The sequence below is a fragment of the Girardinichthys multiradiatus genome, chromosome 17, assembly GCF_021462225.1.
Source record: "Girardinichthys multiradiatus isolate DD_20200921_A chromosome 17, DD_fGirMul_XY1, whole genome shotgun sequence".
Taxonomy (NCBI): Eukaryota; Metazoa; Chordata; class Actinopteri; order Cyprinodontiformes; family Goodeidae; genus Girardinichthys; species Girardinichthys multiradiatus.
In genome coordinates this window covers 5,478,556-5,493,429 of record NC_061809.1, presented here as the reverse complement: position 1 = coordinate 5,493,429, position 14,874 = coordinate 5,478,556, and the positions used below count along the sequence as shown (strand labels likewise).

General features: G+C 44.5%; 1 protein-coding gene across 1 annotated transcript in view; it reads right to left on the bottom strand.

Moving 5' to 3' along the window:
• Positions 1–571: 571 nt before the first annotated feature.
• mpped1 (metallophosphoesterase domain containing 1) overlaps positions 572–14,874 on the bottom strand; it is a 165,330-nt gene continuing 151,027 nt past the window's right edge. Inside the window, exons 6-7 of the mRNA XM_047389294.1 lie at positions 13,285–13,398; positions 572–1,877 (exon numbers count right to left, since the gene is read on the bottom strand). Of these exons, the coding sequence (XP_047245250.1) occupies positions 1,759–1,877; positions 13,285–13,398 (233 nt within the window). The 3' untranslated portion in view covers positions 572–1,758. The remainder of the gene's footprint in view (positions 1,878–13,284; positions 13,399–14,874) is intronic.

Here is a 14,874-nt window from a genome sequence, read left to right as displayed (position 1 = left end):
GATTTCCCAAGTTAGAATTCTGATGTAAAGTGTCTTTCCAATTGAAAGCACAATGACACTGTCAAAGCACAGTGAATTAAAGGAACTATGAGCTGCTGGCAGTGCTGGTAAGATACTCATTACTCATATTGTCTTAATGGACACAACTTCCAAGAAATCAAACTATCTCTTTAACACACAAAATCAGTTACTTTTAAAACTGAATGCATTTCTGCTTGTCTGCCTTTTCTTCTTTTGCTCATTTGGAATCATTAAGACGTTGGCATAGTGCAATGTGGTGGGGAAGCAAGAGAGAAGGAGGAAGAAACTGTGGCCCTGGGGAATGTTCACACATAACTTTAGAGAGCAGACAGATCAAAATGTGACCTGATCTTGTTATGCAAAGCATGTTCAGATGGCCAAATCCACAATATGAAGCACTGAAAAAAATCCAAATAATTTTACAAATTTGTATCTCCACTTTTTTTAAATACAAAAGACATGAAATAGTTTTTCAATAAATACAGTTGAGCAAAAAGAATAAATACCACAACAAGCATTTACATTACTAAGAAATGGACCAAATGAAATGTAACCAGAAATATTTACATTTTTTTCAACCAAAAAACATAGCATAGCAACAGCAATGAAAAACTTTAAGCTGTTCATTATTCCGAGGAAGGAACTTCACAAACATCAGTTACAGTGTGTGTGTAGTTACAGCTTTTCTCCTCTTGAGCAAAAAACAGGATGGTCCAGTCCTCCAACAAATACCATAACCGACTAACCTGAAACATCAGTTGCTGCTTCCAGTTTTCCAGCTTTCCTTAGCCTGAATGGACAGCAGTATTAGCATGTAGCACCTTCAGGTTTAATGGTTGTCCTTTTGGGTCTCAGAAATTTCCAGTAACAGCTACACTTTAGTCACAGCATGAGGGGTGGAAAGGATGGAGAAGAAGTGGAAGGAGAAGAAGACTGCAGGGGTGTGGTACATTGGGATGGGACAGAATACCTTTTTTTCTGCCTTTTAGATTAAGGGTTAAGAGGCTCACCTGAGGCTGTAATGAACCCCAGAGAGTAGTGTCGACATATCTGACACCCCAACATACTTGCAGCCTGTGGCAGAGACCTCTTGCTGCCCTTGTACACTTCCTTTGATGTCTTGCATGTGCAAACATGCCGATGGGAATAAGGAAATTAAACAAAAAGTACATTCCAGCATGCTTTGGCCCCTAAGAGAGGAGAGGAAGCAGAAACAGAGGGAATAGAGGGATAGAGGGATAGAGGGAAAGTATGTGTGTGTACAGAAGGATTGGGAAATACATTGGAAAATAAAGTTGAAAAGTAGAAAGAGTGGTGTGAAATCCTCTTGGCAAATGTTTCATTGCTGCTCAGCCAAAGCTCTCATGTAGATGAGAATTTGGACTGTTTCACTGTTCATTTTAATGAAGTGACAATAATGTTCCTTTTGTCTCCAACAGCAGCATCAGATTGTCAGTGCAGCAATGACACAGAAATGTTAATTGTCTACATAATAATGTGTCTCTCCATGAGTTCATGCATCTGCATCTCAGTATTTTTACATGAAGAAGTAGTTATGGCACATGAAATAATGGTGAAAGCCTGAGGAAGCATCCATCTGCCACAATCACATTCTGTGAAACACACACTAGTATTATATTTACAAAACTTCATCTGTCCAGCCCTACAAACTCAATTTTCTCTTCGAGCTCCTTTCTCTTCACTGACGGTTGTGGTTTGGGGTACAGCCTTTTCTAGTCATGTGGTCCTGGGATTGGGAAGGTCAAATACGATAGGTGGGTTCATAGGCAGGAAGTTAACAGTGCAGGCTGAAGCATTGATGAACGTTGTAGTGCCGTCTGTCATCATGCCATATCCTAACAAATTAAAGACATAAGACAAAAAAGTGAACTTATTTTATTTCATCTGACAGCTTTAATGACTTGGAACTCATATTATACATTCATTAAACACAGACTTGTATACAGGTCCTTCTCAAAATATTAGCATATTGTGATAAAGTTCATTATTTTCCATGATGTCATGATGAAAATTTAACATTCATATATTTTAGATTCATTGCACACTAACTGAAATATTTCAGGTCTTTTATTGTCTTAATACGGATGATTTTGGCATACAGCTCATGAAAACCCAAAATTCCTATCTCACAAAATTAGCATATTTCATCCGACCAATAAAAGAAAAGTGTTTTTAATACAAAAAACGTCAACCTTCAAATAATCATGTACACTTATGCACTCAATACTTGGTCGGGAATCCTTTTGCAGAAATGACTGCTTCAATGCGGCGTGGCATGGAGGCAATCAGCCTGTGGCACTGCTGAGGTCTTATGGAGGCCCAGGATGCTTCGATAGCAGCCTTTAGCTCCTCCAGAGTGTTGGGTCTTGAGTCTCTCAACGTTCTCTTGACAATATCCCACAGATTCTCTATGGGGTTCAGGTCAGGAGAGTTTGCAGGCCAATTGAGCACAGTGATACCATGGTCAGTAAACAATTTACCAGTGGTTTTGGCACTGTGAGCAGGTGCCAGGTTGTGCTGAAAAATGAAATCTTCATCCCCATAAAGCTTTTCAGCAGATGGAAGCATGAATTGCTCCAAAATCTCCTGATAGCTAGCTGCATTGACCCTGCCCTTGATAAAACACAGTGGACCAACACCAGCAGCTGACACGGCACCCCAGACCATCACTGACTGTGGATACTTGACACTGGACTTCTGGCATTTTGGCATTTCCTTCTCCCCAGTCTTCCTCCAGACTCTAGCACCTTGATTTCCGAATGACATGCAGAATTTGCTTTCATCTGAAAAAAATACTTTGGACCACTGAGCAACAGTCCAGTGCTGCTTCTCTGTAGCCCAGGTAAGGCGCTTCTGCCGCTGTTTCTTGTTCAAAAGTGGGTTGACCTGGGGAATGCGGCACCTGTAGCCCATTTCCTGCACACGCCTGTGCACGGTGGCTCTGGATGTTTCTACTCCAGACTCAGTCCACTGCTTCCACAGGTGCCCCAAGGTCTGGAATCGGCCCTTCTCCACAATCTTCCTCAGGGTCCGGTCACCTCTTCTCGTTGTGCAGCGTTTTCTGCCACATTTTTCCTTCCCACAGACTTCCCACTGAGGTGCCTTGATACAGCACTCTGAGAACAGCCTATTCGTTCAGAAATTTCTTTCTGTGTCTTACCCTCTTGCTTGAGGGTGTCAATAGTGGCCTTCTGGACAGCAGTCAGGTCGGCAGTCTTACCCATGATTGGGGTTTTGAGTGACGAACCAGGCTGGGAGTTTTAAAGGCCTCAGGAATCTTTTGCAGGTGTTTAGAGTTAACTCGTTGATTCAGATGATTAGGTTCATAGCTCGTTTAGAGACCCTTTTAATGATATGCTAATTTTGTGAGATAGGAATTTTGGGTTTTCATGAGCTGTATGCCAAAATCATCCGTATTAAGACAATAAAAGACCTGAAATATTTCAGTTAGTGTGCAATGAATCTAAAATATATGAATGTTAAATTTTCATCATGACATTATGGAAAATAATGAACTATATCACAATATGCTAATATTTTGAGAAGGACCTGTATTTAAGTTTTTCTTTCTGTTCATTTGATGATATTGTCTCAGAGCTAATAAAAATTCAGAATTCAGCTTCACAGAAAGTTTGATTATCCCATCCAACCAATAAAAAGGATTTGTTCAATAGAACTTTTGGCCCACTGTAAAGTATGTCCCCGTACTATACAGTATCTGCACCCATTACTTGGTTGGAACTCCTTTAACATACAGTGTTGAAAGAACTTCAGATTGAAATAGACCATCAAGGCATAGACATTACAACATCACTGATCGGAGATCATTTCTCCTGACTATATATGCATTGTGAGATAGAGCATTATGTATTGTGAAGATGTAACTGTTGTACTTAAACCGAAGAAACCATGCCATGATACAAGAGCACCAATGAACTCCATTGTCACAACGCAACCTTTTTAACTGGTCTCAATCGACTTCCTCCATCTTGTGTAAGGCGAATATCAATACATGTAATTATCGATCACTCTACATGCAGTGTAAGGAAACAGTAACCATCAACAATAAACAGAAACAGAAACAAGGATCCCAATTGCTGAGGCATATGAGATCACAACTGAAAATGCTCACAAAGCAGTAATGACAAGAAAAAAATGTTATGACAGTAAGGTGAGAAGCTCAGTGTTAAAGCCTGCTGACCGTGTTTTAATACGGAACATGACACCTCGTGGTGGTCCAAGCACACTGAGAAACCACTGGGAGGAAATGGTCCACACAGTCATGCTTCGAGTGAGTGAAGACATTCCTACCCGAGAAGGGTAAAGGGAGATTAAGGATATTACACTGCAATCATCTTCTACCGTGTGATTCTCTGCCTCCCAGAATGCCGGTACAACAACGACATGGGAAGAGAACTGTGGACACAACTGAGGGAGTAAAACAGTCAGAGGATAATGATGATGATGATGATGATGATGATGATGATGAGGGGTACTACCATGTGCCACCTCATCAGCAACTTCATACATCAACCTCAACCATCAGAATATATGGCTGCTGATTAATCAGCTGAACACACAATTGGAGGAACACCGCCAACTGAGTCAGAAACAGAACCGGACATGGTAAGACAACGTGAGCAACTTCCTGAGAAAGAGTACATACCTGTGGAGAAGGTTTTTCCTTCACCAGATTGAGGCAAGCACAGTGGGACCAGTAAGGAGGAGCTCCAGCAACCAAGACAACATTACTGATGTCCCAAAATCTTTACATATAATCAACTTGGCTCACCAGCTTGCTACAATGTAAGAAGCCTACCTTGCACTTGCCTCCAAGAGCTATGAACACATGCACTTGGATGTAAGTTAATTTACAAATGCATATGCTGCTGCACTGCCATATTGATACAATTCATGTTGATACTGTGTCACAAAAACATGCACATTATGAAAAGAAACTAAGTTTTTAATCAGACAACAGAATGTATGACAAGAGCTCCAGTTTGTAATCCTGCTTCTATTGGCAGTTGATAGTGTTTAAAGTAACCTAAGACTGAGATGTTAATTTTGAGGACATTTCTTTTCAGGGAGAGTGGGAAATTGAAAGAACATACACATCTTTTACTCTGTGATCGACTACTAGAGATTATGGATTGTTGATCTGTGCTTGATTGGTGTGCTAGCTTCCAAGCTGCAGGTCCTGAACGTGTGTTGCGTGTTTGGCATATGTTTGTATGTTAACTGTGATGTGTGTATTTTGTTCTTTTATTTCTATTGCCTTTATTTTCTTAAGGTTATTTTCGGTCTCACTGAAATTCAATTCAATTCCATTCAGTTTTTATACATAATTCACAACACGTCGTCTCAAGGCACTTCACAAAGTTAATTCAATCGAATCATACAGATTTCCAGTCAGGTAAATACATTTAAATTAATCATAACTATCAAACAGTGCAGTCAGACTCAGTCATTTATTCAAATTGGTTAAAAGTTTTTCTATCTGAGGAACCCCAGCAGGTTGCACCGAGTCAGTGACTTGTAGCATTCACTCCTGGATGAGCATGTAGAGATAGTGGGCAGTGGCTTGCATTGACTTTGCAGCAATCCCTCATACTGAGCATGCATGTAGCGACAGTGGAGAGGAAAACTCTCTTTTAACAGGAAGAAACCTCCAGCAGAACCAGGCTCAGTATGAGCAGCCATCTGCCACGACTGACTGGGGGTTAAATTGGGATGTTAATCCTCTGTCAGCAAAGGTAATAGGGCAAATGAGAACTAATCAGTTCATATTTTAATAGAAGAGCTAAAAGGATGAAATAAGTCATTAACTCTTAATTCTGTCAAGATGGATTGTTGTGATAAGCATGTGTATATGTGTAAATGTAAAAGGTGTTGCACTATTATGGGAATTGTGCTTATTTTTTACTAAAGACATTCCACATAGTGCACGTGTAGGAAACTGTCTGTGTTGTTTCTCACTTTTGTCCCCCTTTTTCAACGGTACAACACATGCAGGGTGGCATGAAGGAGATCAGTCTGTGGTTCTACAGAGATGTTCAGGTAGCTCAGGTTGCTTTATTAGTGGCCTATACCTTATCTGCGTTGATGGTTCTGGTGTCTCTAATCTTCCTCTAAAGAACGACCCTTAGATTATCTATGGGGTTTAGATCAGGTCTGTTTGCTGGTCATTTAAGCAGGTTTTGCTGTTAGCCGGTACCAAGCCCTGCTGCAAAATGAAATCAGAATCTCTATAAAGCTTGTCAGCAGAAAGAGGCATGAAGTGCTCTAAATTTCCTGGTAGGTGGCTGCGTTGACTGTGGACTTCAAAAAACCCAGTAGACCAACAGCAGCAGATGACATGGTACCCCAAGTCATCAGTGACTGTGTAAACTTCACACTGGACATCTGGATATGTGAATTCTGTGCCTCTTCAATCTTTCTCCAGACTCTGGAATGTTGATTTCCAAAGGAAATGCAAACTTTACTTTCATCTTAAAAGAGAACTTTAGATTACACAGTTTCCTTCAACTTAACTTTCCCTTAATATCCTTGGATACAACACTCTTATTGAACAACCAGATTCTTCAGCAATACCCTTTTGTGGCTTAACCTCCTTGTAGAGGCTGTCAGTATAGGTTCTCAGACAGTCTGTTGGATGATTGTGTAGGACATAATATGGACATAACGTAACATTTCTATTTTAAAAATCCTGTTGTTATTAGTCTGATATTATTTTATGAGTAAATGAATTTTGGCTTGTGTGACCGATAAAGTCATAACTATCAAAATAAAAAGAAAAACTCTTAAAATGTAATAGTATGTGTGGAATTGAATAAATTGACTTTTCAAATATACAAGTATGTATAAAAAACTGGAATATTGTGAATTGGTTTAATCTTTTTCGACACTCATTTCAGAAATAAAACTCCTATAGATTCATTACACATAGTTTGTGTTTGTTGTGTATTTTTTGTTGTTTATGTTGTATGTATGGACCCCAGGGAACTGCAGCTAATGGGGATCCAAATAAAATAAAAGAAAGAAAGATAGAAACACTTTAAGCCTTTGTTTCTTGTAATTTTGATGATTATGGCTTACAGATAATTAAAATCCAAATTCAGCATCTCTGAAAAATAGAATATTGTCAAAAACTGGCCTTTCACCAACACTGCAAACTCTTGGTGTCAAACTCAAATTAGCCAATTACCTCCAAACACCTTAAGGTGCTCAGGTTAAGGTTTCCGGAACTTCTAAATGGTCTGCAAGCCTGGGTCAGTAGGTTACGCAATCATAGGGAAGACTGCTAACTGGACAGATGTACAGAAGAGTTGTGGAGGATGTCCAGAAGTCATGGACATCCTCCACAAGGAGGGTAAGCCACAAAAGGTCATTCCTAAAGAAGCCGGTTGTTCACAGAGTGCTGTTTCCAAGCGTGTTCATAGAAAGTTGAGTGGAAGGAAAATGTGTGGTAGGAAGAAGTGCACTAGCAGCAGGGATAACTGCAGGGGGAGCTTTACATGGAGTGGACTGAGGCTGGAGTCAGCGCATCAGGAAGCACTTCGCACAGATGAATCCAACACATGGGCTACAAGCCTCTTACCTGGACTAAGGAGAAAAATAACTGGACTTTTTCTCAGTGGTCTAAAGCCTTCTTTTCAGATGAAAGTAAAACTTTACTTTCATTTGGAAATCAAAGTACCAGAGTCTGGAAGAAGAGTGGAGAAGCACAGAATCCACACTGCCAGAAGTCCAGTGTAAAGTTTCCTCAGTCAGTGATGATTTGGGGTGCCATGCCACCTGTGGTGTTGGTGCAGTGGGTTTTATCAAGTCCACAGCCAACACAGACTTCTACCAGGACATTTTAGAGCATTTCATGCTTCCTTCTGCTTTATGGAGATGCTGATTTCATTTAACAGCAGGACTTGGTACTGGTCCATGGTACCAAAAGCTAGTTAAGTAGCCATGGTGTTACTGTGCTTGATAAGCCAGCACACTGGCCTGATCTGAACCCCAGAGAGAAACTATGGAGTATTGGCAAGAGGAAGATGAGAGACATCAGACTAAACAATGCAGATAACCTGAAGGGCACTATTAAGGCAACCTGGCTTTTATCACACAGCAGAACCACAGGCTGATCGCCTTTATGCCACGCCGCATTGATGCAGCAATTCATGCAAAATGGATCCCAACCAAGTATTGAGTGCATAGAAACGAACATACTTTTTTAGAAGCCTGACATTTCTGTTGGGCCTGATCTTCAAAAGGCTATCGTGTACAAAAACATGAGGAAACTGGATTACACGCGCAAAGCTCATCTACAAACAAGGTGCAAATCGAATCGTGTGTGTTAAATGAGCGGAACAGCAAAAACAACAGATTGATGTTTAATCTTTTAACTTTAGCTTTTATTATTTTCATCTTTTTAACACACACAAAATTCTCATATAAAATAGAGCAGTGTTGGGACCCAGCCATGGATTAAAAACATGGATGGAACATGGATTGACTTTACACAATTGAAGGCCAGTATGAACCTCTCTGCATCATTCAACATCACACTAACCTAGGCCTAACCCAGCCCAGGGAGAGGAGGAGTCATAGCTGACTCCCTGTGAACAAAAACACCTTGTTTACTAAATGGCAGTCTCAAGCTCGGATCTCAAGCAAGAGCCGGACAGGGGAGGCAACATGTGTGAATGTCTCCTTGTGGGTGAGAAGGCATAACTCTTCAATTTGGATCCAAAGTGACTATGATCTGATGGTCGCATACCCGCCAATCAATTGCAACAACATTAAGTATGATCAGCTGCTCAGAAAATCCAGCGTTCATATGAAAGGGGAAAATTAGGTACAAGCATTGCTTGACTCTTCTTTCTGAGGCCTACAGAAGCAGCCAGAGAGTTCCCAACAGAGAACCTGTCTCTAACAACGTCAAGGCAGATGGCTGCTCATACTGAGTCTGGTTCTGCTGGAGGTTTCTTCCTGTTAAAAGGGAGTTTTCAATGCCAGTGACTGTCCACTGTCACTACATACTCATCCAGGAGGAGTTACTGCTACAAGTCACTGACTCGATGCAATTAGCTGAGTTTTCTTAGAAAAGCTTTTAAACAATCTGAATAATAAACTGAGTCTGACTGATCTGTTCGGAGTTCGGCTAATCATACTACAGGGGTTGGACAATGAAACTGAAACACCTGGTTTTAGACCACAATAATTTATTAGTATGGTGTAGGGCCTAACTTGGCGGCCAATACAGCGTCAATTCGTCTTGGGAATGACATATACAAGTCCTGCACAGTGGTCAGAGGGATTTTAAGCCATTCTTCTTGCAGGATAGTGGCCAGGTCACTACGTGATACTGGTGGAGGAAAACGTTTCCTGACTCGCTCCTCCAAAACACCCCAAAGTGGCTCAATAATATTTAGATCTGGTGACTGTGCAGGCCATGGGAGATGTTCAACTTCACTTAGATATTCATCAAACCAATCTTTCACCAGTCTTGCTGTGAGTATTGGTGCATTGTCATCCTGATACACAGCACCGCCTTCAGGATACAATGTTTGAACCATTGGGTGCACATGGTCCTCAAGAATGGTTCGGTAGTCCTTGGCAGTGACGCACCCATCTAGCACAAGTATTGGGTCAAGGTAATGCCATGATATGGCAGCCCAAACCATCACTGATCCACCCCCATGCTTCACTCTGGGCATGCAACAGTCTGGGTGGTACGCTTCTTTGGGGCTTCTCCACACCGTAACTCTCCCGGATGTAGGGAAAACAGTAAAGGTGGACTCATCAGAGAACAATACATGTTTCACATTGTCCAGAGCCCAAGATTTGCGCTCCTTGCACCACTGAAACTGTCATTAGCATGAGTGACCAAAGGTTTGGCTATAGCAGCCCGGCTGTGTATATTGACCCTGTGGAGCTCCCGACGGACAGTTCTGGTGGAAACAGGAAAGTTGAGGTGCACATTTAATTCTGCCGTAATTTGGGCAGCCGTGGTTTTATGTTTTTTGGATACAATCCGGGTTAGCACCCGAACATCCCTTTCAGACAGCTTCCTCTTGCGTCCACAGTTAATCCTGTTGGATGTGGTTCGTCCTTCTTGGTGGTATGCTGACATTACCCTGGATACCGTGGCTCTTGATACATCGCAAAGACTTGCTGTCTTGGTCACAGATGCGCCAGCAAGACCTGCACCAACAATTTGTCCTCTTTTGAACTCTGGTATGTCACCCATAATGTTGTGTGCATTTCAATATTTTGAGCAAAACTGTGCTCTTACCCTGCTAATTGAACCTTCACACACTGCTCTTACTGGTGCAATGTGCAATCAATGAAGACTGGCTACCAGGTTGGTCCAATTTAGGCATGAAACCTCGTACCCGTACTCGTCGTCTTCCGCTTATCCGGGACCGGGTCACGGGGGCAGCAGACTCAGCAGAGACACCCAGACGTCCCTCACCCCAGACACCTCCTCCAGCTACTCCGGGTGGAGCCCAAGGCGTTCCCAGGCCAGCCGAGAGACATAGTCCCTCCATCGTGTCCTGGGCCATCCCCTGGGCCTCCCCCCGGTGGGACGTGCCTAGAACACCTCCCGAGGAAGGCGTCCAGGAGGCATCCGGTATAGATGCCCGAGCCACCTCAACTGGCGCCTCTCGATGTGGAGGAGCAGCGGCTCTACTCCGAGCCCCTCCCGGATGGCCGAGCTCCTCACCCTATCTCTAAGGTTGTGCCCGGCCACCCTACGGAGGAAGCTCATTTCAGCCGCTTGTATCCGGGATCTCGTTCTTTCGGTCATGACCCAAAGTTCATGGCCACAGGTGAGGGTAAGAACGTAGACCGACCGATAAATCGAGAGCTTCGCTTTTCGGCTCAGCTCTCTCTTCACCACAACTGACCGGCACAGCGCCCCCATTACTGTGGCAGCCGCACCGATCCATCTGTCGATCTCCTGCTCCATTCTTCCCTCACTCGTGAACAAGACCCCGAGATACTTAAACTACTCCACTTGAGGCAGGAACTCCCCTCCAACATGAAGAGGACAAGCCACCCTTTTCCGGTCGAGAACCATGGCCTCGGACTTGGAGGAGCTGATCTTCATCCCAGCTGCTTCACACTCGGCTGCAAACCGCCCCAGCGCATGCTGTAGGTCTTGGCTAGATGGGACCAGCAGGAGACGAAATCCTCTGGTCCCCAAACCAGACCCCCTCCGGCCCTTGGCTGCACCTAGAAATCCTGTCCATAAAAGTTATGAACAGGACCGGTGACAAAGGGCAGCCCTGCCGGAGTCCAACATGCACCGGGAACAAGTCCGACTTAGAGCCGGCAATGCGAACCAAACTCCTGCTCCGCTTGTACAGAGACCGGATGGCCACTAGTAAAGAGCTACCGATTCCATACTCCTGGAGCACCCCCCACAGGGCATCACGAGGGACACAGTCGAATGCTTTCTCCAGGTCCACAAAACACATGTGAACCGGTTGGGCAAACTTCCATGAACCCTCGAGTACCCTGTAGAGGGTATAGAGCTGGTCCAGTGTCCCACGGCTAGGACGAAAACCACACTGCTCCTCCTGAAGCAGGGGTTCGACTATCGGCCGGACTCTCCTCTCCAATACCCTGGCGTAGGCATTACCAGGGAGGCTGAGGAGTGTGATCCCCCTGTAGTTGGAACACACCCTTCGGTCACCCTTCTTATGTAGGGGGACCACCACCCCAGTCTGCCAATCCAAAGGCACTGTCCCCGTCCGCCACGCAATATTGAAGAGGCGTGTCAGCCCCACAACATCCAAAGATGTGAGGTACTCAGGGCGGATCTCATCCAACCCCGAAGCCTTGCCACCGCGGAGCTTTTTAACCACCTCGGTGACTTCAGCCTGGGTGATGAAAGAGTCCAACCCCCGAGTCCCCAGCCTCTGTTTCCACCAGGGAATGCGTGATGGCAGGATTGAGGAGATCCTCGAAGTACTCCTTCCACCGGCCGATAATGTCCCCAGTCGAGGTCAGCAGCTCCCCACCCCCACTGTAAACAGTGTTGGCGAAGCACTGCTTCCCCCTCCTGAGGCGCTGGACGGTTTGCCAGAATCACTTCGGGGCCAACCAATAGTCCTTCTCCATGGCCTCACCGAACTCCTCCCAGGTCCGAGTTTTTGCCTCTGCCACCGCCTGGGCCGCGGCACGCTTGGCCCCACGGTACCCGTCAGTCGCCTCAGGAGTCCCACAAGCCAACCACAGCCGATAGAAGTCCTTCTTCAGCTTGACAGCGTCCCTTACTGCCGGTGTCCACCACCGGGTTTGGGGATTGCCGCCGCGACAGGCACCGCAGACCTTACGGCCGCAGCTACGGGCAGCAGCATCGACAATAGATGTGGAGAACATGGTCCATTCGGACTCTATGTCTCCAACATCCCTCGGAATCTGAGCTCGGAATCAAAGCTCTCCCGGAGGTGAGAGTTGAATACATCCCTGGCCAAGGGGTCCGCCAGACGCTCCCAGCAGACCCTCACTATGCGCTTAGGCCTGCCAAGTCTGTCCGGCTTTCTCCTCCTCCAGCGGATCCAACTCACCACCAGGTGGTGATCAGTGGACAGCTCAGCCCCTCTCTTCCCCGAGTGTCCAAAACATGCGGCCGAATGTCTGATGATACGACAACAAAGTCGATCATTGACCTCCTGCCTAGGGTATCCTGGTGCCAAGTGCACTGATGGACACCCTTATGTTTGAACATGGTGTTCATTATGGACAATCCGTGACTAGCACAGAAGTCCAACAACAAAACACCGCTTGGATTCAGATCGGGAGTCAGAGACCTCTCCCCAACCCAAAGGCGCAGGGATGCGACCCTCTCATCCACTGGGGTAAACCCCAACACGAGACGGCTGAGCTGGGGGGCAACAAGCAAACCCACCCCAGCCCGCCGCTTCTCCTCGCAGGCCACTCCAGAGTAGAAAAGAGTCCAGCCCCTCTCGAGGAGATGGGTTCCAGAGCCCACGCTGTGCGTGGAGGCGAGGCCGACTATTTCTAGTCGAAACCTCCCACACTAAAATGACAGGTGTTTCAGTTTCATTGTCCAACCCCTGTAGGTTTGTATTAACACAATACCAGGATGGAAAGACTTCTGCAAAAACCTTTTGTATGCAAGTGCTTCAAATACATTGCTCCTAAAACATGATTGTCATATGACCTAGTCCTAGAACTGCAGTTTATTTATTGTTCTTAAAAAGCAGATGCATTTACCTTCATGAATGTGTCCAAACACGTGTAATTTGGGCTGGACTCTTCTCTGAACGGTGTTTAGCAGCTCCATGCATCCAACGCGTTGCATCTTTTTAGGAACCCAGTCCAGAAAGCCTGCATACAATGAGGGGCAAATCAGATACGTGTAGCAGCAAAAACTGTACTAATTCACTCTTAATAATGTTTCATCCAATCGCTGGTTCATCATCAAGTGTGAGAGGCTTTATGGCATGACCTCAAAATGTTTTACTCCCATAACATACCTGCAAAAGTCAGGAAAATGAAAAGAAAGGCTCCATAGGGGCCTCAGAATGCGATCAAAACTTCAAACCTGGCGTTTGCAGAACAAATTCTCCTGGTGTATGTATGAAAAACAAATTGGTCTCTTCATTCCACATTAAGTGTCCAAAGTATTTTGAGCATAAACAAAACTTGAGTGGGAAGGTTGACTTGTCTCCTCTGAGTAGGAATAGTATGACATGAGGATGAGGTGCACCGGCATTTCTTGGTCATTAAGAATTTGAAGCAGGTCCGGCCACATGGGCCTCATGCCCAGGCTTCAAGCTCATCACACCTACACCACCTGGCAGCATTTTCAATAAGTTACTGGAGTGCCTCTTTTGACATGGCTGCTATACTCGTTGCTTTCTGCTGCTGCAATGACCAATTAATAGTAGTATTCTAGAATTGCGCCACTCAAGGCAGCTGGTTGTAGTGGCTGTGTTATTTTTATTCTATTTCTTTTTAACAACACAAATTCCTCTTGTGGTGGATAAAATTTATATTTTTTTGGACGATTATCCTCTCCGGTGTCAGATGCTGTGCAGCTTGAAGGATTTTTGCTGATACTTTTTTGCTTTTGAACATTTGTTATGATGTGTCACCATGGCAGCGGGGTTGTTTCTTACAACCGGGAGCAGCTGATTAATATCTCAAAAGCTCAAATAATACTTCAACTACAACCCCAAATCCCTGATGAGTTAAAAAGGAGGCTCCGTGGATGCAGAACAGGAGCAAAGAGAAGAGGGGTAAGGAGGAAGTTCAAACCATCTCTTCCATCGATCATGATGGGCAAAGTGAGATTGTTGGGAAACACGTTGGATGAACTCCAAGCCCTACAAAGAACCCAGCCAGAGTATCGGGAATGCAGTATTATGTGTTTCACAGAGACACGGCTGCAGGATCATGTCCCTCACTCCAGCGTCTCTCTGCCAGGCTTTCTGACCATATGAGCAGACAGATATTTAAAGAGGAGCGGCAAACGTAAAGGAAGTGGACTGGCAGTACTTGTGAACAACAGATGGTGTAGTCCAGGACATTTTATTGTGAAGTCATTTCTGCAGTCCAGATATTGAACTGTTAGCAATAAGTTTCCGTCCATATTATTTACCCAGAGAGTTCACCAGTGTTATTTTGGCAACAGTATATGGTCCACCTTCCGCTGTTGCCGAAACTGCATGTGATGCCATCAGCCCAGTTGTTCCTAAGCTACAGACACAACACCCCAATGCGTTTGTGGCAATATCCAGTGATTTTAACCGTCAGCTGGTCTACCAGAGAAAACAAAACGTTGGATTTCTTTTATGCAAA